Genomic DNA, 24,906 nt, shown 5'->3' on the forward strand with positions numbered 1-24,906 from the left:
CCAAATAAGGCATTAATTTTGGGTATTGATTAGGTTATGGCTCCCCTGTGTTCTCCTTTAGACAAAGAAAGATTCACAAAGCAATCACTTTGGGCAATCTCCTGAATAGAGAAGGAGGAAGTACATCATGCTGTCTAGCATTCACTCCCTTATTATGATAATGATGGGGAAGTAACAAGGTGAGAAGTTTTGTTTAGCCTTGAAACTTCTTATCATTGTACACAGGAGGAAGAGAGCTAGCATTCCTTTCCCTTTTGTCTCTTTTCAACTCTAATTTGAGTCTGCACTGCATCTCTCTCTGCCTATGCTCAGATGCATTCAAAAAAGGGCATTTCCTTTGGCCCATTGAAGTTCTTTGCAAATGACCTGAAAGGCATCTTGGGATACATCTTGCCAGAATGACCTTTTGTCTGGAACGCAGCCAGCCTTTCTCTTCCAAGAAGGCTAAGGCAAAAAATGGCTAAGTGGCTATGTCTGAGAGGTACACTGAAGCACCCCAAAATGGTGTTGTGTGTGTGACTAGTAACATTGATGGCCGCTATCTTTTATTTTACCTATAAAAGTAATGCTCTCACCATCGTGTCACTGGATGGAATATAAATCTGAACAGTGTTGCAGAGTATCTTCCTTACCAGAGGCGTAACTAGGGAAAACGGCGCCCAGGGCAAGCACTGAAATTGCACCCCCCCACGCCGCGCCCCCCCAACATACATCTGACTGTCACGTAATCTACTCTTCCACCAGTGCCTGCCTATGCTCACATTCTGCCTGGTACAGAAAGTGATCCTCTATAAACACAAACTCAGCTATCTGGCCTCAAGCCACACCCCTGTGATTAGGGCTATTACAAAATATCTGTGTATTCAGGAGGCCATGCAATTTTGAAGGTATACCATAAATTCAAATATTAATTTATCTGAAAGTTATGCTTGTTAATCTGTTAATCTGTTTGAGCAGCAATTAGAAGCCACTGTTGCTAAAAGAGATTTGAATGTGTTTTTATTTTAACTTTTTATATTATTCATTAGATAGCACTCTACGTGTAGGTATTTCTTCATAGTAGTCACTTAGTGCTTCCTCCATTTGTATGCCTTTCACTAAGTGACAGTGTAATGAGAAAAGCTACAGTAAGTGAAAGTAGGAGGCAGGTGTAGGAGTAGTATTGGGAGTCATTGTAAATTCTTCTTGGAGAAGGCGCTGCCAGTCTGTGAAGACAATAGTGAGCTAGATAGACCAATGGTCTGACTCAGTATATGGCAGTTTCCTATGTTCTTTTTAAGTAGCCAGATATCTGGATGACAGCAGTATTCCATTAAATTTCATGGCAATTACTGTCTTTAATAAACACAGTGTTGGTAGCACTAAATCCCCACTCACTGCCATACAATCACTGCAAAGTGTAACCCTGTACTCTTTATGAATACTTCAGCCTGTGTTTAAAGCAACAAAATCACTTTCTGGGAAAATGCATCTAGCAGCAATCAGTACACATCATATTAAAACCAAGATATACTGAGCAGCACCTTCATAATTTTTAGTGACACATTTTGGGTTATAGTGGATAGATTGCAGGTTTGTATGCGAATTAACTTGTGCCAGTTATGGCTAAAGAACAATCTTAAAGCCCCACAATAACTAAACCACAAAGAGACATTTGTTAATACAGGTCACATACCACTTTGTTTCCATATGTAGTTGCTTGAATATATCAATGACAAGGACACTGATATAGTAAAATAATATGAAGCCTTATAGTAAAATGATATATTTAGCTCTTATTAACTATAGTTAATGGTGGGCTATGAACTGAAGCCCTCATAAACATTGCGGGCCCCCCCCCTTACTCCACAGTCTTACCACACTCAGCTAAGCCAGTGGAATAAACATCTATCTTCTGCCCACAGAAAGCAAGACAAGTGTTATTTTTTTAATGCTTTCCAAGCATTTAAGTTCCAGAACATGCAAGCCAGTAAAGTTTGGAGTGCTCCCTCTAGATTTATTCGAGTTTCTAAGTGCTTTTACAAATCACTGGCTGAGCTTATTTTAGCCATTGCTCATGAGGTCTTAGCCCCGGTGCCTGTTTTTCATGGCAAAGCTCAGCCAAGAACAAATGAAATTAAACAGAATGCCTTGGAGCATACACAGAGTGCATTTGATCTGGAACTCAAAAATGTGTAATGCTCCCTTCCTTCTGTCCTTTACGAAGCTTCTGAAAACGTATCTATTTTGCCAGGCTTTTTATTTTTAGTGTGGGGGTGGGTGGGTTGTGTTGGGTTTTTTTGTTTGTTTATGGCTGCTCCAACAAATGCAAACACGGTTCTGCAGCAGGCAGGCTCCCTGCTTCTGCCCCCTTTCCCGCCTTTTCGCAGAAGATTTGGGAATCTAGACAGCGGGGAGCGGGTAGGTTGCTCCCTCCGCCAGCCCCTGTGCGGAATACATAGGGGCGCCTCCAGGGCTCCCTTACTTACTGCTCCTGGACTGGGCTTTGCCTCCAAGCGAGCAGCTTCTCTCTCCTGCCTCCAGCTGGAGGGCTCTCAGCGTTGCCGCCGCCTTGTCTTGTCTCCCGACGCGCCCAGGCAACCCTCACTTCCGGCTTCCATGCGACTTCCCCCCACATACAGAGTGGCTGCATTCTGCCACTCTTTATGTGTTGTGGGTGGGGGGAAGTCGCATGGAAGCTGGAAGTGATGCAACCCTCACTTCCGTCTTCCATGCGACTTTCCCCCACATACAGAGTGGCTGCATTTTGCCACTCTGTATGCGGGGGGGGAAGTTGCATGGAAGCCGGAAGTGAGGGTTGCCTGGGCGCCGCGGCGCATTTTTTGCATTTAAAAAACATTTTTTTAAAAAAAATTGGGATCGGCAGGGATCATGGCAGCGCCCCCCACGTGACCAGCAAAGATGGCGCCGGGGGCACGTGCCCCCCTGCCCCCCTATCGTTACGCCTTTGTTCCTTACTTCCCTCTTCCCCTCTAATTAGGAGTCAGAGTGAGACCTGGTCTCCAGTCACATGCAGCAGAATGAGGTGGTAGTGGATAGTACCACCTGGAGCTGCAGGAGAAGGCATAACATTTTTTTTAATGATTCCCAGGATTGTTTGTTTTAAAAAGCCCTGTGAGTTAAAAATAATAATAATTTAAAAATCAGTGGATCAGGGAGAAAAATTCTAGCTCAGCCTGCTCCCTTCTATATCAAAAATTCTAAATAAATGGGACAGAATTATGGACCAAACATCTTGCACTTTTTACCTTCATGCTGAATCCCCCAATATTCCACAAGATGTTACTTAGATCAAAGCATGAGCCTGATGTGGTTTTCCCCTGAACTTTTCCTGATTGCTGCATCCTGGACGTGGTCCAAAGCTCATGTGGCTTGATACGTGACTAACAAAAGCCACTCTTGGAAGTCTACGTCTTTGTTTGGCTTCTCATCCCTTAGCCTTGCAAGTTACACCCATGCAAAGCCCTGAAATTTATCTAAAACAGAGACAGCTGTTGTAAGATGCTGGCTATCACCTTTCAAAGCAACACTTCAGCAGCAAAAGGAATAAGAAACACAGTAACCAAACAGGAAAAGGTCATTTGCCTTAGTCAGCATTTCCAATAATGAGCTCAATTTCCACAAAGCAATGTTTACAGATGTGTTGGAACCCCAGAGCTGAATGTTAAAAACCAACTATTTCCATACGGTTCCCTGCTCTTGCACGATTCCTTCTTTGCTTTCCAATAGCTAAATACCTGGATTGGTTTTGGTTTTGGTTTTTAAAGAGAGAGCAGCTTTCAAAGCAAATAATGGTAAAACACTCAGTATGAATCACTCCTAAATGTGAATCTGAAGGACATCTTGTATCCAACTATTATAAATGGTCTTTTCCTTTAAAATGGACTGAGCACATACAAAATTTGAAATCCATAGTGTTGAGTATATGTACATTGTGACTGGAGTTAGGGATGTGCAAGCTGGCCCAGTTCGGCTGGTCCGAGTTTGAACCAGAATGGCCCCCCAAAGGGCCCGGATTTGAGCCGAACTGGCCAAATGGCTGGCTCGCACACCCCTAATTGGAGTATACTTTCCCATAGATTTTCAGTCCATTAACCTACTTAAGACTTCATGATACCGGAAGATTAATACATATTAATTGGAAGCGCAAATCTGAACTAAATGTGTTAATTCAAACTAAAGCATCACTGAGGTCTCTGTGGTATGAAACCTGTGCTTTAAATATGGGCTGGTTTAAAAATAGGGGCTGGCTCCCCACCAGGGAACTGGGGCAAAGCACTATTTTGCACCTTGCCTCAGGTGCTGCAATACTTTGAGTCACCCCTGTGTGTAGTCTGTCTTTTAAAAGATGCTGATTCTAGAGAGTGTAATTATCAGCTAACATTTGTTGCTTTTAGGAGGGAAATCTACCAGAAGCTGAGCAGTCTCTACCCGACCCATGCCTGTAAGCAATATCTGGATGCCTTTAATCAGCTAGAAAAATACTGTGGATACCAAGCAGACTGTATCCCTCAGCTGCAAGATGTGTCTACATTTCTAACAGGTAAGCTCCTTGTGGCTCCATTATCCCTTAGCTCTGCATGGTCCATGTGGCCAGCAGATCCAGCCAGTGGGTTCCTCATAAGGAATGCCTGCTTGAATGGCTTCCTTCCTGTTGTCCAACTGCACCATTCTGTACATCCTCTGATCTGTTTGCAGTGTGTCAATCAGGTAGGGGTCCTGACACTACAGCAGCCAGATTGAGGAAAGGGAGAGAATAGGAGAGAGGTTGATATGGGCATAGGATGATGCCGAATCAGGATGCCTGCTCTATATGGATAGAAGCTCCTTGGCTTTAACAGCTTAAGGTGAAGTTTTTCCCATCACAGAATCTCCAAATTGGAAAATCCATCACCTGTTGAATTTTGTCTGTTCAGTAGTTATGCACAGAGCTTCTGTCATTAAAGAAAGCGGGTGGCCTTATGTGAGAAGACTGAAGGTCCCAAAGTGTTTTTTGTATATTGTGGAGTGACATAATAGCCATGTTAGCGACAGGATTCCTATCAAATATTGATGAGGCACATGAGGGAGCCCTCATCAAATCAATCTGATAGCGTAGGGCACGTTGGATCAATTTGATGTATCAAGGAAATGGAGGTGGTAGCAAGGCCACCAGCTGCCTCAGTGTAGTACTGCCTCAGGGGGGATGGGGCCATAGCTCAATGGCAGAGTATCTGCTTTGCATGCAGAAGGTTCCAGGTTCAATCCCTGGCATCTCCAGAGAAGGCTGAGGAAGTCTCCTGCCTGAAACCATGGAGAAGTCACTGCTAGTCACTGTAGACTGGACCAATGGTCTGACTTGGTATAAGGCAGCTTCCTATGTTCCAGTACTATTACTACTACTACTACTACTACTACTATTATTATTATTATTATTATGTTGTTGTTGTTTACACACAGTCTACCAGATGTTATTGACTGGATTTGGTACTTTAATTATCGGGCCCTTTCCAAAGGTCTAGGATAACTAAAGAAAAAATAAAGATAGCATGGTATTATTATTATTATTATTATTATTATTTCTTGTTTAAACAGACAGGTGTTATTGACTGGTTTGTTTTATCCAAACATCGAGTCTTTTCCAAGGACCTGGGATGGCTGAATGTTATTATCAGTATTGTTGCTGTTATTATTATAGATATCATTGCAGAATATAGGCTGTTACCAGTAAAGTTGCTTTTTGTAATTGGCTGGTGGTGATTTCTGTGGCCCCTATGGTGTTGAGGTGCTCTTCAAGCTGTTTTGGAATTGCACCTAGGGCGCCAAATTACTACTGGGATTATTTTGATCTTCTTCTGCCACAGCCTTTCAATTTCAATTTGTAGATCTTTGTATTTTGTTATTTTTTCTATTTCCTTTTCTTCTATTCTGCTATCACTTCTTCTTGTTGTTGTTCTTGTTGTTTCCATATTGAGGCCAAGTAGGGCACCTAGTGAGTTCATGGCTGAAGTAAGATTTGAACCAGTGACCACCTGAGAGTCCACGTAAATATTATCCATAAGTGCATCTTCTCATGGCAAGTTTATCTCCTGACTGTATTGTTTAATAACATTCACCACTTGAATCCTCTGTACCGCATAGTGAGTTTTCCCACCTGCAATTTATTTTAATGGCAGCCATCAGTAGAGAGGGACCTTAACTGCATTCAGGGTGGCATTTACATTATGAGAATTGTGTTGGAAGAACAAGTAGGAACAAGTTCTTTATCTTCTTCTTGGACAGCATGCAACAAGAGTTTGCTACATGCTTCAGTGAGAGCCAGTGTAGAGCAGTGGTTTGCATGTCAGACTAAGACTGGGGAAACCTGGGTTCAAATCCCTGCTCAACCATGGCACTCAGTGGGTGGTTATCTTGTCTTATAGGGTTATAAAGGTAAAGTGTGCTGTAAAGTCAGTGTCGACTCCTGGCACCCACAGAGTCTTTGGTAGAATACAGGAGGGTTTTACCATTGCCTCCTCCCACACAGTATGAGATGATGCCTTTCAGCATCTTCCTTTATTGCTGCTGCCCAATATAGGTGTTTCCCATAGTCTGGGAAACATACCAGCAGGGATATGAACCGGCAACCTCTGGTTTGGTAGTCAAGCCATTTCCCCGCTAAGTAGGGCTCTTTTGCTGGCTTGAGCTCCTTATAGGGTGGGATAAAAATTAAATAAAATGAGTACTACTTATAGATATGCCCAGAGGCTAAAGTACTAAGCAACTGCAAATTATTATTCACAGGTCAACCAATTTCCACATGAAAAGTCACAGTATATACTAGTATTTAGGTACAAAAGTAGTTTTCCAAGGAAAAAGAGAGAGAGAGAGAGAGAGAGAGAGAGAGAGAGAGAGAGAGAGAGAATGAAAATGAATTATTTGGAATGCATAGGTTTGTATACTTATGTGAGTTCTGTTCCAAGGCCCTGTCAAGAGAGAGAGGTGTTAGCATGAGAGAGAAGTTGCCATGGCATGGCAGAGTGTGTGGAAATAAATGAAGGGAAAGCAGCAGCAGAGCCTGGTATATTGAATCCAGTGGCTGACACCCAAACTAAATTAATCAGTAGTACTACTTAGGTCCATTACCCTAAAAGCCCACTTAATTTCAATGGGGCTTCTGTTGAGTAATTTAGTCAGGAATCAGATGTCAACCATTGGCCGGCATACAGTGCAAACTTCTGTTTGCTTCTCAATGAAACATTTGCCCAATTGTGTAAGAGTGCTCTTGTGCAAATGTGCAAAATTGCACAAACACAGTTGTGGGTGGATGGTCATTGCACGACTATGCACAGTTTTGCACAATTATGTGAATGCTTCTCTGAAATGCAAACAGAAGTTTGTGCTGTGTGTCAGCCACTAATTCTAAGTTTTGCTCACTGAGAACATCAAGTTGATTTTACTGCACATTAGGCTGGCTTGCACAACCCGCAATAGGGTAGGACCAGCCTCCTACCCAAGTTCAGGAGCTGTGCATGCTCCCGTTTTATGGTTGCATGTTCATAAAAAACAAGGTAGGAGATGGGGGGAGTGATAATCTGCACGTCTTGTGCTGGGTAGCAGGGCTCCATCCTACCCAGCAGCTGTACCTGTTGGGTAATGTGGTAAGAGGAAAATCCCTCCTACCTGTTGTAGGGAAGGGACTTCAGTGATCTCAGTTATATAGAGCAGGGGTCCCCAACCTGCGTCCCTCCAGATGTTGATGAACTACAATTCCCATCATCCTGGTCACAATAAGTTGTAGCTGGGGGTGATGGGAATTGTAGTTCAGCAACATCTGGAGGGCCGCAGGTTGGGGACCCGTGATATAGAGCAAGCATGTATGAGAAGAACCAAGCCCATTATGAGTTTCTTGAGATGGCCATTTAAGGTCCAAATACTTGTAAATGTTTATTAAGGAAGTTTCATACTTGGATATAAAAGCCTGTGTTCCTGAGCTTTCTATCTGCATGGAGCAAGAGCAGGAGGTAAAGACAAAGTTGAGTCGGTGTTGACTCCTGGCAGCCACAGAGCCCTGTGGTTTTTCTTTTGGTAGAATACTGGAGGGGTTTACCATTGCCATCTCCCGTGCAGTATGAGATTATGAGATTCAGATGATGAGACTCAGCATCTTCCTATATTGCTGCTGCCCGATATAGGTGTTCTGGGAAACATACCAGCAGGGATTCGAACCAGCAACCTCATGCTTGCTAGGCAAGTCATTTCCCGTTGTGCCATTAGGTGGCAAAGTAAAAGTGTAGCAAGCAGGTAGGAAGAGGAGGGGGAGACCTGAGTGTATCAGATTACCAATCAGAAGCCAGAGCAGAGAGAGAGACAACAAGTGTTTGGGAAACAAAGAGGAAAACCCTTGCTTACTATCTTTATTCCTTATCCCTCTAGTGGTCAATAGGACAGAAGGTGTAAAGAGTTGATGCTCCTGAAGCGTATCTCCAACACTGCCTAACATGAACCTCACAGCTCTCCATGCTTCCTACCTTGCTTTTTAGGAGCGCACAATCACAAAATGGAAGCACGCACAGCTCCCGAACTTGGATACGATGCTCCTCCTACCCAAATAACAATCGTGTGAACTAGCCTGTATGTTACTCTTCCTCAGGGTTACTTACATTCTTCCATTGGCATGTCCTGGTGGAGTAAGGAAGTGGGTGGTGGTGGCAGGGAACAGTGTTCCCTCTAAAAGAGAATCCCTCACACCTGTACTTGACTGCCTCACCCAGGGGCAGTAGGAAGGGTGGAATGGGCCCTAAGCAGTGGTGGCTGGTGAGGTCTGAAGTTGGTGGTGCCAGTTTGGGGTTTTTGTCACACTGCTACAATGCTTAAATGATCTCTATTAAATGTGCCACTCTGTGTGTGTGTGTGTGTGTGTGTGTGTGTGTGTGTGTGTGTGTGTGTATATGTGTGTGTATGTATACACACACACACACACACACACACACACACACATATATGGAATATATTTGGAAGTTTAACTGATGTAATGCAATTAAATATTTAATTTTCTTTCTTTCTTTCTTTCTTTCTTTCTTTCTTTCTTTCTTTCTTTCTTTCTTGGGAGGGCCTGGCCCTACTTGGCCCTAAAGAGGAGCCTTTACTGTTCCTGATACAGAAAGTGAAGATAGGCCCCTGCCTCCCACCGTCTTCTTTAAGGGCAAAGAGCATGCTGTCAGCCAGCTGGCAGCACCCCCTCCTTCAGGGGCTCAGGGACATCTGTTGTCCCCCCCCACACTTAATGGTAGCTACACCCCATGATCATCTCACCCTGCCTCATGAAAAGACTGCCCCTTGTTATGTGTTAGTATCATGCTTATCCCTGCCACAGCAAATTCTATGTCTCTGTCCATTTATCTTGCAGAAAGAACAGGCTTTCAGCTGAGACCAGCAGCAGGGCTTCTGTCTGCTCGGGATTTTCTTGCCAGCTTGGCATTTCGTGTCTTCCAGAGCACACAGTACATCAGACACTCCTCTTCCCCAATGCATTCCCCAGAACCGTGAGTAGTAGGAAGGTCATGTCCTGGTTCTCAGGCAATGAGTGGCCAGCAGAGGTCAGCGTTGGTCCGGTATTCTGGCTAGGTGCTCCATTTAAGACAATATCAACACAATATAGCTGGTTTCTGGGGCGTGAGGCCTGTATTTCTCAGACAGCCACTTAGAGCAAGAAAAGGTTACAGTAAGCCTTCAGGATTCTCAGCATGTATGCAATGAATACACCACTGAGAGACCTTAAAGGCCAAATTGAAGACAGATCATCCTGGAAAGAATCTATCTATGTGGTCGCTAAGTGTCGACAACGACTTGACGGCACTTAATCCATCCATCCATCCATTCATCTATCCATCCATCAATGGCATTTGCTTAGTTTTGACTGTCAGCTTCAGTCATTTATGATGTGTTCACATGCAACACCCTTCTCTGGCCAATCTCTATTATCCAACACTTTTTCAGACCATACTACAGGCTGTTTAGATTTTCAAATAGTGACCTAAAAATCTAGCATCAGCATTTGAATTGCCAAGTTCTGTATTTTATTTTAATCGTAAAAAATTATCTGAGGTTCAAACCACACATAACGTTAACCACGTGGAGTTTTTCTCCCTGTTTTTGTTTAACCTAAAGCAGCAACCCAGCCTGCACTCTAGAATCAGAGGTGTGCAAACTTGGCCCTCCAGCTCTTTTTGGCAGGGGATGATGGGAGCTGTAGTTCAACAAGAGAGCTGCTGATTTTAAAAGTTTGCCTAATGTCATCCATTTAGCGTAATATGGTCTAGCAGTTCTCCAGAATTTCATACAGCAGTATCTGGAGATGCCAGGGATTGAACCTTGGACCTTTTGCACACAAAACAGATGCTCTGCTGCTGTGCTATAGCCCCATCAACTCTCCAGGGGGGGGAGCAATGTGTATGTATGAGGGGGGTTAACAGCTAAACCCTTTCTCTTTTACTGGCTTTCTAGCTCAGTGGAAGAATATCTGCTTTGCATGCCAGATCCAATTCCTGGCATCTCCAGGTGGGGCTGGGAGAGCCACTGCCAGTCAGTGTAGACAGTACTGAGCTAGGGACAGGGATCCATCTTATTCATTCATTCATGCATGCATGCATTCATTCATTCTCTATGTAAACTGCTTTGGAAACTTTTTTGTTGGAAACTTGTTTGGAAACTTTCCCCCACATGTTAGATTTCTGAAAGAAAAAATAACAAAATATTCCATATGAATGCCCCCATCCTAACCATAGATGAAAGTGAGCTTGTGGGAAACCCTCCTTCATACAGAGAAATGTTATATCTATCTATCTAACATAACATATACCATAACATATACCATAACATATACCACTTTTCAACAAAAGTTTCCAAAGCAGTTTACATAGTGAGAGTAAAAGATAGACAGACAGACAGACAGACAGGGGTGGCTCATGAACTCACCTCAGGGGGGTGTGTGTGCGGCGGGCGGCTTCTTTAAGTGTAAATGGAGCCAGTGCTCCATGCTGTCCAGCAGCCCCCGTGGGAGCCAGGTGAGTGGCGGAGGTGATTCCCTGCCGTGGGGGCTGCTGGGTGGCACGGAGCACCGGCTCCATTTACATTTAAAGAAGCCCCCCGCTGCTGACCCCCACTGGAGGCGCATTCACGAGCCACGCCTGTGGGTAGATAGATAGATAGAAAAATAAGATGAATCCCTGTCCCCAAAGGGTTAACAATCTAAAAAGAAACATATGATAGACACCAGCAACAGCCACTGGTGGAGAGATGCTGTTGTGGGGATAGATAGAGCCAGTTGCTTTCCCCCTGCTAAATAAAGAAAGAGAATCGCCACTTTAAAAAGATGGCTCTTTGCCCAGTTACCAGGATATAGATATAGATATATAGATTGGTGATAATTAAGAAAATCACTCTGAACATGTAAAAAGTGCATTCCCCCCCCCCAAGTAACCAGCAATGAGAGGCAGCATGGGAACAAGCTACTTTTCTGGGGGGTTGCTTGCCCTTCTAGACCTCCTTGGGCACCACTTATGGTGTGCTTATTCCGCCACTGGAGAGAGTGCAACCTAGGAGTCTGCTTTGAGGTGGAGGGGGGCACACTGGAGAGGAAACATTGCATGTGATAATGTCCCATGTTTGATTTAAAGGCCTATGCACATTTCCTAGGGGGCAGTCTGACAACCTTCTGACAACTTCACCATGCCCCAGGAACATATGCATGTGTTATTTCCCTCCCTTTTCAGTGTTTGCTAAGTGATTTCCCTGAACAGATGCAAACCTAATTTGAAACAAACGTATCTAAGATCAGTTATCCAGTTGCCCAAAGCCACAGGTACCCACTGTAGCCATATAGCCATTGCCTGATTGAAGATCTGGCCATAGGCATTCACTTGGACTTCCTTCTACATCTTCTCCTGCAACGCAGATCTTCCCACTCCCTCCTGCTGCTCAATCCTTTGGGTCCTGTTTCTTTGTGCTTTTCATACATTTCCCATTCCTAGGAGGTGAATTCTTTCTCCAGGAGAACACTAAGATTCTTCCAATTTGTCTTCCAACTCAGAAAGAGCCACTGTTCCAGACATTTCCCTGCTGACAACACAGCCCATGAATGTGGGCAATTAACTTAAGTGCAAATGGATAGCAATCATGTTGAGAGAGAGAGAGAGAGAGAGAGAGAGAGAGAGAGAGAGAGAGAGAGAGAGAGAGAGAGCGCAATGCTCAGAAACCCAGCCACAGCCAAACTGAATAATATACCTGGTTGTGTGATTGCAGTCTGCATGCTTGAATATTCTGACTCAGAGCTGCACAACCTTGGCTCTCTAGCCGTTGTTCGATTACGGCTCCCATAATCACCAGCCACAGTGGCCAATTGTCAGGGATATCTGGCAAGCAGTGGTGTGGACAGTGCACTTGGTAAAGTAAGCAGACCCTTTTACTACCTCTCTCCCCCAGCCGCCGGTTCGGCACCGAACTAGTCCTCCTGAACTGGAGTTGGTTCAGTTCGATCACAGACCAAACTGGGCTTGGTTCAGTTCAATCATGGACTGAACTGCCCCCAGTCACGAACTGCCCCCAATCATGGACTGAACTGCCCCCAGTTTGGTCCACAATTGGCCCAGTTCAAGGCAAATGAGTTTGGTGCCAAACCATTCATGCACAGCCCTAGTTCTAACTTATCTAAGTTCTCTTTCAGCAAATACAAAAAAGGGAACGAAACAACACAGGCATAGGCTCCTAATGTCTTGAGTGGTTGTTACAGGAATGTTAGGTTGTCACACTGACAATGTGCATAGGCCTTTGAATGTGTATATGCAGGAGACAAGGCAATTGTAACTTCTCTTACCTTGTCATCCTCTTTACTTCTCCACCCCATAATATTTAGGACTTCATGTGTACACAGCAGATGAGCAAATGAAGCAAACAAAAGGACAGGGAAAGGAGGGCTAGCTAAGATACGTCCTGGCTGCCTTGCCTCCTGTTGCACCAGGGAATTTAAAGATATGCGTACCACCTTTGGGCTGCAACGTGGCAACCATAGGTTGTTGGGTAAAGAAACAAAGAGCATGTTATGATATGTTAAAATTTTGTTTGCACAGTGATTGCTGTCATGAACTGCTGGGCCATGTTCCCATGTTAGCTGACAAGGAATTTGCACAATTCTCACAGGTAATCCCCCTTCCCTCTCTCGGAATCATTTATGCTGGGTAGTAAACAATGAGACTTGCTTCAGAATTCTACCCAGCCCAAGCAGAAGCAAGCAGAAATTAGAGGCTTCTGCCAGGCGGAGCATGTGGGGGGCATGGACAGTCAATGCAGTTCTCCCCAAATCCCTTGTTATGGGGAAGCTCTGCAGAAGGGAACTGTGAAGTGACTGAACCCAGCTTATGAGACCAGGCCCTGGAAAGCTCCCAGCATGAGGGAGTGATGCAGCTCCTGAGCTTAACCAGAAGGTTATGCTCACCGTGGAGAGCTCAGCCTGGCTCCCTTTATCCACCTTGTGTAAGCCCTCCCTGCTTCCTTACTGATCTGACTAGGGGTGTGCACGGAATCGCCAAACTGCGGTCCGGCACTGGGTTGGGGGGTAGCTTTAAGAGCAGTGGGAGGGTTTACTAACCCGCTGCTTTCCCGCTCTGGCACCGTAATTGTAGGAGTAATTGGGGCGGCAGGATACCTCCCTGCCGCCCCTTCCCCGCTGTCACTGTAAAAAGCTCCCAGGAGTCCTTTGCGCGTGTGCACATTGTGCGCGCTCTTCATGTCTCTGTGACGTGCACACGCGCAAAGGACTCCTGGGAGTTTTTTACAGCGACAGCGGAGGAGGGGCGGCAGGGAGGTATCCTGCCACCCCAATTACTCCTACAATTACGGCGCCAGAGCGGGAAAGGGGCGGGAGGGGTAAGTAAACCCTCCCACGGCTCTTAAAGCTACCCCCCCCCACACCCAAACCGGACTGCCCAGGTCCGGACTGGTCCGGAGGCCTTTACAATGGCCTCAGGACCGGTCCAGCCCCATCCCTAGATCTGACTGATCAGCTCCAGGGCTGGCTGCATCATGGGGCAACCTAAGATGATTGCATCAGGCAACGGATTATCAGGGGTGGGTGGGTGCCTTCCTCTGGCAGCCTTTGAAGGAGGCCTCCTCCTCCTCATCACCCCTGCCCTCTTCCTCTGCAGCAGCCTACTCCGAGAGGAGAGGAGAGGAGACATGCACTAACCTTCTCCCTCTTCTGCTCCATCTTCTCCTTTTCAAATGCTCAAGCATGGGAGGAGGACAGAGCAGGTTGTCGTGTGTTGTTGCTAAGTCAGGTGGCAGCAGCAGCTGGTGGTGGTGATGATGATGATGATGAGGTGGTGGTGGTGGTGGAGGAGGAGGAGGAGGAGAGTGACAGGTTAGACAACAGCAGTGGCCCAGGTGGTCATGGGCAGCATTTGATGCCCAGCCTCAGGTGCTCAAAGGTCTTGGGGTGGTGCTACTCACTTGGGAGCTTCCTCAGTAAATCCAGCCACCAAGACCATTTCTCCAAGTTTTTGCATAGCTCTGAACGTACTTGATCGACAGCAGGACTGCATAACTTTGTTTCCCTCGCTTTTTTTTGGACTACAGCTCCCATCCTCCCCAATGGGAAATGTAGTCCAACATTTGCAGGAGGACTGAAGTTGTGCAGCCCAGGTCTACAGACTATATATGGTTCTGCTGGTAGCTTACCATCAGTGGGAGAGAGCTATAACTGCTGTCAAGCTTGTGGGCTTCCCAGAGACATCTGGCCGGCCACTCTGGAAAACAGGATGCATGCGGAATTAGGTGGACCTTTGGGCAGATGGTTAAATGGACCTTTGGTTCACCACCAGTAAACATGTGACTGTGGCAGCTGATAAATGCACAGGACTTCCCCACCAATTCCCCTCTTGGATGCTGCATGGCCTGCTGTGGGTGGGTTTCATTGCAGGTGAACAGGTCAAGCACTGTTCTGTATTAGGCTGAAAGTGGTTGTGTTAAAGTGCTGTAAGGATGAGCATTACAATATGGTTCCCAGTTCTACATTGATGTAACCAGATGTTGTTCAAATCACATGGGTGTGGACCAGCAAAGACTATTTCATATTAGCAATGATGTGTTATATGTCCTTACATCCAATGTTCTTGGCTAAACAATAGTCCAGATATGAAGAACTGGTTCTCAATTATTTTTATTATTAAACTATATGATACAATAAATTAAACTGGCGGATGGGGAGTTACAGATGTTTATCCTTTGGCTAAGTATCCTGCCTTCAGTGCAGTAAACTCACGTCAAAGCACTATATGTTCTCAAAGATAAATTGATGCATGCTGGCCATTGATAGCCTTATCATTATACCTCCATGTTAAGAGGCAGTAGATTCCAAATGCCAGATGCTGGGAGACAAGCAGGGAAGCCTGCTTGCCAATGTGCCCTCTATGGACTCTCCAGAGACATCTGATTGGCACTGGTGGAAAGAATGTGTGGGATTAGGTGAACTCCATCTAAGAGTCAGTGAATCTCTCTTTTTAACCTATTTGAACCTGCTCCGCCTCACATTCTCATATGCTTGATTTAGGACATAGGGTTGGCTTCCCTTGGAGCATCTGATGCAGATATAGAAAAACTGTCTACAGTGAGTATACAGCACATTTCCATCATGAACCCTATTCCTCAACCCCTCTTCTTTATGTGCCGGCCTCCATAGGCGAGGGGTCCTTAAACCTTGGCCTGATCCAGCAGGCCTTTCTTATGTATCTAGTGCAGGCCTGCTCAGCTTAGGCCACCCCCCACAGGTGTTTTTGGACTACAACTCCCATAATCCACAACCACAGAGGCCAATAGCCAGGGATTATGGAATCGTAGGCCAACATCTGTAGTAGGGCCAAAGCTGAGCATTCCTGATCTACTGTAATGGATGAAACATACATTACCTTGCCAAAGGGATGTTGCTGAAAATGACCTACCTATGCTGAATGATTCTTGTTCCCATTGCATCATTTGAAGGATTCACATTGGCTGACATCCTAATACTGGCTGCCATACTGCTCGATGTTCTGTTTGCTTTTTAATGAAATGTGCATGCAGAGTTTCGCAGAATTACACAAACACAGTTGCAGAATGGACAGCCATTATTTCCAGTGGCCCTCCATTGCACAACAGGGCTTGCACATTCTTGCATGACTAGGTGCATGTTTCATTAAAACACAAATGCAACATTCCGCAGTATGGCAGCAGAGGCGCTCTTACCCTGGACTTCAGGTCCAAAGTCCAGGGCCTCCACACACACCCCTGGGGGCCCTCAAATTCTCTTTTGTCTGTCCCGGGTGGTGTGGTCATGGTGCCAGGCTGCGGGCCTGCACTGCACCTGGTGGCCGAGTGTGATTTTGACCTGCACCAGGTGCTTTAGAGACAGGGGAGTGGGGAAGGTGTTAAGTTGCATGTTGAAATGTTTCCGGGAGTGCATATTTGCATAAATATACCTGTTTTATATTCTTACATTCTTGTGAGTTCAGTTGCTGTCCGTGTCCTCAAAAACCCACGTGTTAAAAAATACTGTGTGTGTCACGGGGTGTGTGTGTGTGTGTGTGTGTGTGTGTGTAATGCTTACCTTGCAAGGGGTGTGGCTCCAAAGGCCTTTAGGTCCAGACTCCAGGCTCCAAGATTACCTAGGTGCACCAATATATGACAGCCACTGTGTGCATGCAGGCAAAAGCAGCATGCATAAAGCAGGTGCTTGCGGGGTGTGTGTGTGTGTGTGACCAATCTCCCCTTCCCCTGGAAGTATCTGTGCAACACACCGTTGTGTGCTCGAAGACTGTGCACACAGAGAAGACTTGTTCACTTCTTGCTGCTGAGGGCAGGATTAGAATCAAGGGGTGGAAATGGCAAGGAAGCAGATTTAGTCTGGACATTCGGAAGAACTGTAAGGGCTGCTTGACCGTGGAACAGGCTGTCTCATATAGAGGTGGGCTCTTCTCTAGAGGTTTTCAGACACAGGCTGGACAGCCATCTCTCAGGAATGCTGTTTCTGTCATTGAGCCAGGAAGACCTCTAAGGTCCCTTCCCACTCTGACATTTTACGATTCTATTATTCTAATTCAATAATAGATATCGAACTGTCACTATGACTGTATGCAGTATATATTCTTCGGGAATGTGGTGACTGCACTCCAAGGGGGCAGCCGGGTCAGGGTCATTTCTTTAGAGCAGTGTTCATAAACTAATCCATTCTTCTCTGTGTTTCTCAGCTCTATTGGTTCACGGTTGAGTTCGGCCTCTGCAAACAAAGTGAATCTATCAAAGCGTATGGAGCAGGTCTCCTGTCTTCTTATGGGGAGCTGGTGGTAAGTAGAAAGCATTTCTTGCCTGATTTCCAGCTTTTCCTGGAAGATCTGAGTATTTAGAAGTATGATTATTTCACACGAGATAAGCTTACCAACTAAAATCACTAGAGGGCAGCACTGAGCCCATAGCCACCTGGTTCATATTAAAATGAAACTGCTGGTCATCTTTCTAATTAATTGTGAAGCAACAAGCTACCAGCCAACTGTAATGAAATAATAGGATCAGAATATTCAGAAATCTGGTTGTTGTCTGTTCTGAATCTGTAAAACATGGCTGGAATAATTAGTGTTATGATCCTTTGCATCAAAAGTTTTATGCCCAATTCCTAATTTCAGGGTAATATTGAAATAGGCTGTCTATTACACAGAAGAAAACCCTTGCAATGTATTTTTTGTGTGTTGAGTGGGGGGAGATATTACCCATATACCCCTGGCTACTGCTGGGTGGTTCACCACTTCTTGTCGCATCACAGCCGCATCTGTTGGCCTGTCCCCCTTGTGTGTTCCAGCTTGCACAACTGCTCTGAGGCACAGGACAGCTCGTCTTGTGATAGCAAGCATGAATTGTCCCCTTTGCTAAGCAGGGTCTGCCCTAGTTTGCATTTGAATGGGAGACTACTTGTGAGCACTGTAAGATATTCCCCTTAGGGAATGGGGCTGGGGGTGTGTGCACGGGCCCGGCTGGTCCAGTTCGATTCAAGTCTGAACTGGACCTGAACTGGACTGGGTCAGTTCAGTCTGGCACCCCCTCAAACCCCGCAACCCCGGTTTGGTTAGGTCTGGGGGGCAATTCATGAACTGTGTGTGTGTGTGTGTGTGTGTGTATAAACAAACTTACCCCTTCTGGGGGGGTTCTCTGAGGCAGCAGAGGGGGGTCCACGGAGGTTTGCCCCCTTCCCCCGCTGGCCTCCCTTCCTTCCAAAACTGGCCCGTTCTGCCGTTCTTTGGCCCATTCAGGCCTTTGCCCCTGGCATGATGGCCATTTTGGAGGCCGCTGAGTCTGCGCAATGGGCCTCTGAGTGGTCTGGCCAGGCCATGCAGAGGCCCATTGCACAGGCGTGGCAGCCTCCAAAATGCCTGCCACATCAGGGGAAAGGCCTGAACGGGCCAAAGAATGGCTGAACGGGCTGGTTTTGAAAGGAAGAGAGGCCGGTGGGGGGAGCGGGAACCTCTGCATACCAGCTCGGAGAACCCCCCGTAGGGGATATGTTTTTAATTTTTTTAAAAAACATACCCTTGAACCCCCTAAATGGGCCAGGGGGTTCAGTCCAGGGTCAGACCAAACGGGCTGGTTCGGTTAGACCCTGAACTGACGAACAAGTTCGACATTGAACCTTTTTGCACATCCCTAGATGGGGCCGCTCTGGGAAGAGCATCTGCATGCTTGCATGTAGAAGGTTCAAGGTTCCCTCCCTAGCATCTCCAGATAGGGCTGAGAGAGACTCCTGACTGCAAACTTGGAGATGCCGCTGCCAGTCTGTGTAGACTAGAGAAGTGTGAACTGGCTTAACCTTGACAATTATTTGAACCAAGCCGGGGGAGGGGTCTATTCGGGGTTGGGGGGGGGGACATGCCTGGTTCAGTTCGAGTCTAGTTTAGACTAGAACTGAACTAGGTAAACCAGTTTTGTGCACACCCCTAGTGTAGACCAGTGGTTCCCAACCATGGTTCCTGAACTACAACTGTTGCTGAACTACAACTCCTAGCATCCCCTGCCACAGTAAATTGTAGCTGGGGATGATGGGAGTTGTAGTTCAGCAACAACTGGAGGAACCCTGGTTAGGAACTATTGGTGTAGAAAATACTGAGCTAGATGGACCAATGGCCTGATTCAGTATAAGGCAGCTTCCTGTAGCGGAAGAATGTCAGTTCAATTCCCATTAGCAAAGCAAAGCCAGTTTGGGGAGAATTCAGCCAAGCAAGAGGTCTGGAGACAGTTCGTTAAGTTTGAAGAAGAACAAGGATTTATTTAGAAGTTACAAAAGGATAGGAAAGCTGAGCTAAAGGCTGAAGGGGAGAGAGACCAAAACAAACAGCCATCTCTGGAGAGACAAAAATGGAGACTAACACTGGAAGAACAAAGAGGGGAAGAGTCCAGCACTTTTATCCATGACCCTAAAAATCCCCAGTGGTCACTACGAGACATTGCAGCTGAGAGCTGATGCTGCCAGGGTCCCAGCTCCAACACTTCCTATGCTCCTATGATAGAGTACCACTAAGATGGCACTTCTGTGTGACTTCTTCACCTTTTGCCAAGTTCCCTCTGCACTGATGAGCCACCCCAGAACTCACTGCTGGCAGCCCTCTCAGCAGTGTATGTCTGTGGCCACCACTCACTTGGCCTCTCCCCTGCCTCCCTGAGCTGCCCAAGCAGTGCTGAAGTGCTCCGGGGACTGCCAAGTGCAGCCGAGTATGCTCAGTCACTCACTCTGGCATCAGTGCCAATGGGAGCCGGGCTGGTGCTGGCCTGAAGCCATTCCCAGCTGAAGGCAGGGAGATGGCAGCCAGGATGGCTTCCGGGTTCTGGGAGGCCAGAGGTGGGGGGCGGGGGCATGGTCTGCAGCGACCATGCAGAGCCACTGAAAAGCTGAATCACATGATTCAGGTGAGACACCTATGGGCACCTATGATACTAGGGATCGTGTGTGCCTCCACAATCCAGATTGCAGCTGGGGCCCTGCAGCCCTCTGAATAATCATGTGAACAAGCCTAACCTTGTTGTCTTTCAAAATGGGTGACTCTGTACAACCATCCATAAAAGCCTATGTAAGAAAATCTGCCTGCTGGCCAACCTTGATGTTTGCTGAATTACAGCAACGCACCCCAAACCCTTAAGCACTGCACTGTAATGTCACTGTACTGTCAGCTGTTCTGCATTATGTAAAATTAATTTTATGTTAACACCCAGCCTGGAGTCTAGCCTATGTACAGTAAAATGTAATGGCCCATACTTCACTCTTGGCAGACCTCACCACTTTCACATGCTCCGTTTGCAGAGAAACAAGGCCCCCCTCAGCTGCAACAGGCTAAATCAGGTCATCTGACCATTTCTAAGCATAATTTCCCACTGCATAGAAGGGATGATTCTGCTTGAAAACTGTGCCTGAGATGAAAGCCTTTCAACTTGCTTCCACAAGGCCTGAAACATAATATATCTGCATATTACTAATGCATCTGGTTTGGATTTTAAAAGTATTCTCAGAAGAATAGCCTACATACTGTGCTCTGCTAACCAAGGAGAAGGCATGCAGCAATCCTCCTCAAATGTAAATCTCTTTTTTAACCCTTCCGGCTGAAAGAACCAAGGCAGCCTTTTCTCCTCTTGCTCTTCTATTAGTGACAATTATGAACTTAGAAATGCACAGCGGTAGTGGGAAATTGGGAATTGAATTCATTCAAAAATCCTAATATGAACTGAACCCTAGCCCTTCTCATGTCTGGGTTGGCACAGCTACTGTGCCGTCTCCCTCCCTCCATGGCACCTAGAACACTGCAAAAACAGTTAAGAATGCAATGGGGTTCTAAAGACTGGCAAGCTCTCCCAAGCTCATCTCAGATGCATTCAGAAATTTTATTTATCTACTGTTAAATTTCTATACCGCCTTTCATTTAAAAAATCCCAAGACGGTTCACACAAAAGTTAAAACAAGACTACAAAAATTACACAATTAAAATATTTATATAAAAATACAGATCTGATTAAAAAAATAAGCACAATAGAACTATAAAAAAAATAAAGCAGCAATAGAAACAATCATAAAAAGCCTGGGTAAAAAGCCAAAATTTCACACGCTTTCTAAAAACTGTGATGGAGACTGATGGCCACTGGGAGAGCATTCCAGAGTCTGGGGCAACAACTGAGAAGGCCCTGTCCTGCATGGACATCAGCTGAGTCTACCTCATTGTTGGCACCCGGAGCAGAACCTACCCAGATGACCTTGTCAAGTGGGCAACAACCCTTGGGGGCAGGCGGCCCCTCAAATCAATCAAAATAATCCAAAAAATCTGGAAAAGTATCAGATTTTCAAGCCATTCCATGACACAGAAAAATGATCCGTCTCTCCCTGTTTGATAGAATGAAGTGAAGTTGCTCCATTACATTGAATGGGGGCTGAATTTGGATACTGCATGGGCAAAAACCAAGGAGGAGAAGGGAAGCCAACCATATCAGAACAGTTCTCCCCTCCAATTACTATGTGTTCCAAGGAGATAGGGAATCCTGCCTTACTAGCAAAACCAGGGCACTGTCCAGTAGCTGACCTTGCCGTAGTGATCCATGCCCTTGTCACCGCATGGTTAGACTACTGTAACATGATATGGGGCTACCTTTTAAAGCTCTCTGGAAATTACAGCTGGTGCAGCAGCAAGGGTTCCAGCAGGAGCCAGATGCTTAGTTCATATCACTCTCCTGCTGTGCCAGCTGCAATGGCTGCCAGTGTTTTTCCAGGTCCGATTCAAATTGCTGGCTTTGACCTTGAAAGCTCTTAACAGCTTAGGGCCAAAATACCTGAAGGATCACCTACCTCTATATGGCTGTGCCCAATCTGTGAGATCATGTAGAGAGGCTCTCCTGTGCATCCCACAATCTTCTAAAACACTATTTTTATTATTAGTAGTAGTATCAGTAGTAGTAGTAGTAGTAGTCGTAGTAGTAGTAGTGTTAATTACATTTATAAACTGCCCCATCCAGAGGCTCTGGGCGGTGTACAACAACTTTTAAAAAGACATAAAACACACAGTTCAAACACAATGCTAAAAACAATAGAAAAACAGTTCAAAAATGATTAAAACCATTTAAAACCAATTAAAATACTTTTTAAAAACAACAACACTTTTTAGGGCTCTCTTAAAGGCCGACAGCGAGCCTAAACTGTGGATATCTGCCAGGAGTGCATTCCATAGACCAGAAGCAGCTACAGAAAAGTCCCAGCTCCGAGTCACCATCAGACGTACTGCTGGTAACTGGAGACGGATCTCTCCGTCCTCTCCTCTAATTGTCAGTGACATGTGGGTGAGCCTTATGAATGATAGCCCCAGCTCTCTGGAACTCCCTGCCCCATGATCATAGGGGCTTGCCTCCTACCTGTTTAATTTTACATTGAAGACTTTCTTTTATTCTGGCAGGTCTTCCCCTAACTCTGTATATTTCTCTGGGACTGCCCTCTTTTAATGATTGCCTTATCATTATAGAATCGCATATTAGAGGTTGTGTTTTACAGTGTATTTTTTAATGAATGTTGTTCTAAGCCACCATCAATTCATTTATGAAGAACGGAGGATATGATTCTTTGAAATAAGTAAATAATACAATAGGTAAGGACTAGGCTTCCAAATAGCAGGATGTTAATCAAGATGTGATGTGGCATCAGCAACTGCTGGGCACCAACTGAGCAACTCTGGAGCTGCCCCTATCACTGCACTTCTTCCGGGAGCATCCAAAGGGTCTGGAGCATGTGGTGTTTCTGGCCTCCTGCTTCTGAGTAGGGCTCAGGGATGGGAGGCCTCAAGCTGCCAGATGAGTCCTGTGCCTTCACTGAGGTCCTGGGATGATTTTGGAGAGTCTGGAATGGGATCAGAGGGCATCAGATCTCCCAAATCTGCTGTGTCCTTGAATGGGGCATCTTCATAAGTGGAGATTTATGAGTGCCCAGTGATTACCCTTGATTCTGGTGGGAGCAAAAGACAGTAATGGGATCTTCCTCCTCCAAGGAAGGCCCACCCAGTTTCAAACTGGTCCTATCAGGAAGATGTGATTAAGACAATCATTATACACCCCTGTGCACAAATTCTCAACTCTGTTACTGTTCTTTCCTAAAGTATGCCTTATCAAAGAAGCCAGAATACAAACCCTTTGACCCAGATGTGATGGTGGTTCAGCCTTACCAGGACCAGACCTTCCAGCCACTCTACTTTGTAGCAGAACATTTTGAAGATGCAAAGGCTAAGCTCCAGTAAGTAGGCCAATGGCACTCATTCAAGCAGAATGGCACAAGGTCAAACAAGGGTGATCTGAACTTCATCAATGAACTTCATCAATGAAATAGGTTGAAATTTGGCTGGATGGAAACACAAGGGCAGGTGCACTCCCCATAATGCCTTGCTGTGCTGCCTTTGCCTGTACCTTTGCATGCATGTCAATGGTAAGGGAATATGAGAGAAATTGGGCACTATTGAGTCCAATGAGGATCCCTCTTTTAGAAGATTCTGCACCCACACTAGGAAGGAGAGGAGAGCTGGTCTTGTGGTAGCAAGCATGACTTGTCCCCTTAGCTAAGCAGGGTCCACCCTGGTTGCATATGAATAGGAGACTAGAAGTGTGAACACTGTAAGATATTCCCCTCAAGGGATGGAGCTGCTCTGGGAAGAGCAGAAGGTTCCAAGTTCCCTCCCTGGCATCTCCAAGATAGGGCTGAGAGAGATTCCTGCCTGCAACCTTGGAGAAGCCACTGCCAGTCTTTGTAGACAATACTGAGCTAGATGGACCTATGGTCTCTAACGCAGTATATGGCAGCTTCCAGTGTTCCTAAGGACCGTTCCCTAGTAAGTTTTTACCTGGTAAATAATGCCAGTTCCAAACTTCTGCTCTGCTACAGTTTGCTTCTGATATAATCATGTTTTTATATTATACCATCATAACATTGGGAATGTAATTGCATTCTTTCAAACGCTGTTACTTGTCCACACTCTGAAAAATTTGAAATCTGTCTTTTAATTATGTTTCCCTGAATAGAAAATATGCTCTTCAGATCAAGAAGCCATTTCCCCTTCATTATGATCCCTTCACTTGCAGCATAGAGGTTCTTGATTCACCACAGAAAGTAAAGGGAATCATCACACACTTGAAAGAAGAACTGAAAAACCTCTGCCATGCCTTTGAAAAGCTGTCTTAAAATGATTGCCCTAAACTAGGGGTTTCAACCTTGGGTCTACAGATGCTGTTGGACTACAACTCCCAGCAAACCCCAGCCATGATTAGGGATGATGAGAGTCATAATAATTTGAATAATAATTTGATTTCTATACTGCCTTTCCAAAAATGGCTCAGGGTGGTTTACACAGAGAAATAACAAATAAATAAGATGGCTCCCTGTCCCCAAAGGGCTCACAATCTAAGAAGAAACATGAGATAGACACCAGCAACAGTCACTGGAGGTACTGTGCTGGGGGTGGATGGGGCCAGTTACTCTCCTCCTGCTAAATAAAGAGAATCACCATGTTTAAAAGGTGCCTCTTTGCCAAGATAGCTGGGGTCAACAGTGTTATAGTTCAACAATGTCCAGAGACACAAGGTTGGGAACCCTTAGCCTAAATAAACACTAACTAGGTATAAGACTATAATTAAAGAAATGTCATTGACAATTATGATTGATGATGAATTCATAAATGTTGATGATTCCTCAATCCAGGAAGATATCAATTTAATTTATGGCACTTGATACATATTAAACGATAGAGAGAGCCTTCGTACAAGCAAGGTGGGAAAGTTCCCTGCAATTTAAAGTTGTCATCTCTCTCCCAAAGAGAGAGCATACTTGGTTCCAGACACAAGTTTGTCTCCATCACAGATTAGCTTTTT

At 45.5% G+C, this 24,906-nt stretch overlaps 1 protein-coding gene across 1 annotated transcript in view; it reads left to right on the top strand.

Annotated features, from left to right (window-relative positions):
- LOC128327450 (tyrosine 3-monooxygenase-like) overlaps positions 1-24,325 on the top strand; it is a 37,128-nt gene extending 12,803 nt beyond the window's left edge. The window contains exons 6-12 of the mRNA XM_053256249.1: positions 4,398-4,543; positions 9,368-9,503; positions 13,086-13,155; positions 15,563-15,619; positions 17,235-17,330; positions 23,148-23,281; positions 24,061-24,325. Of these exons, the coding sequence (XP_053112224.1) occupies positions 4,398-4,543; positions 9,368-9,503; positions 13,086-13,155; positions 15,563-15,619; positions 17,235-17,330; positions 23,148-23,281; positions 24,061-24,220 (799 nt within the window). The 3' untranslated portion in view covers positions 24,221-24,325. The remainder of the gene's footprint in view (positions 1-4,397; positions 4,544-9,367; positions 9,504-13,085; positions 13,156-15,562; positions 15,620-17,234; positions 17,331-23,147; positions 23,282-24,060) is intronic.
- The last annotated feature ends 581 nt before the right edge of the window (positions 24,326-24,906 follow it).

Source organism: Hemicordylus capensis, chromosome 5 (assembly GCF_027244095.1).
Source record: "Hemicordylus capensis ecotype Gifberg chromosome 5, rHemCap1.1.pri, whole genome shotgun sequence".
Taxonomy (NCBI): Eukaryota; Metazoa; Chordata; class Lepidosauria; order Squamata; family Cordylidae; genus Hemicordylus; species Hemicordylus capensis.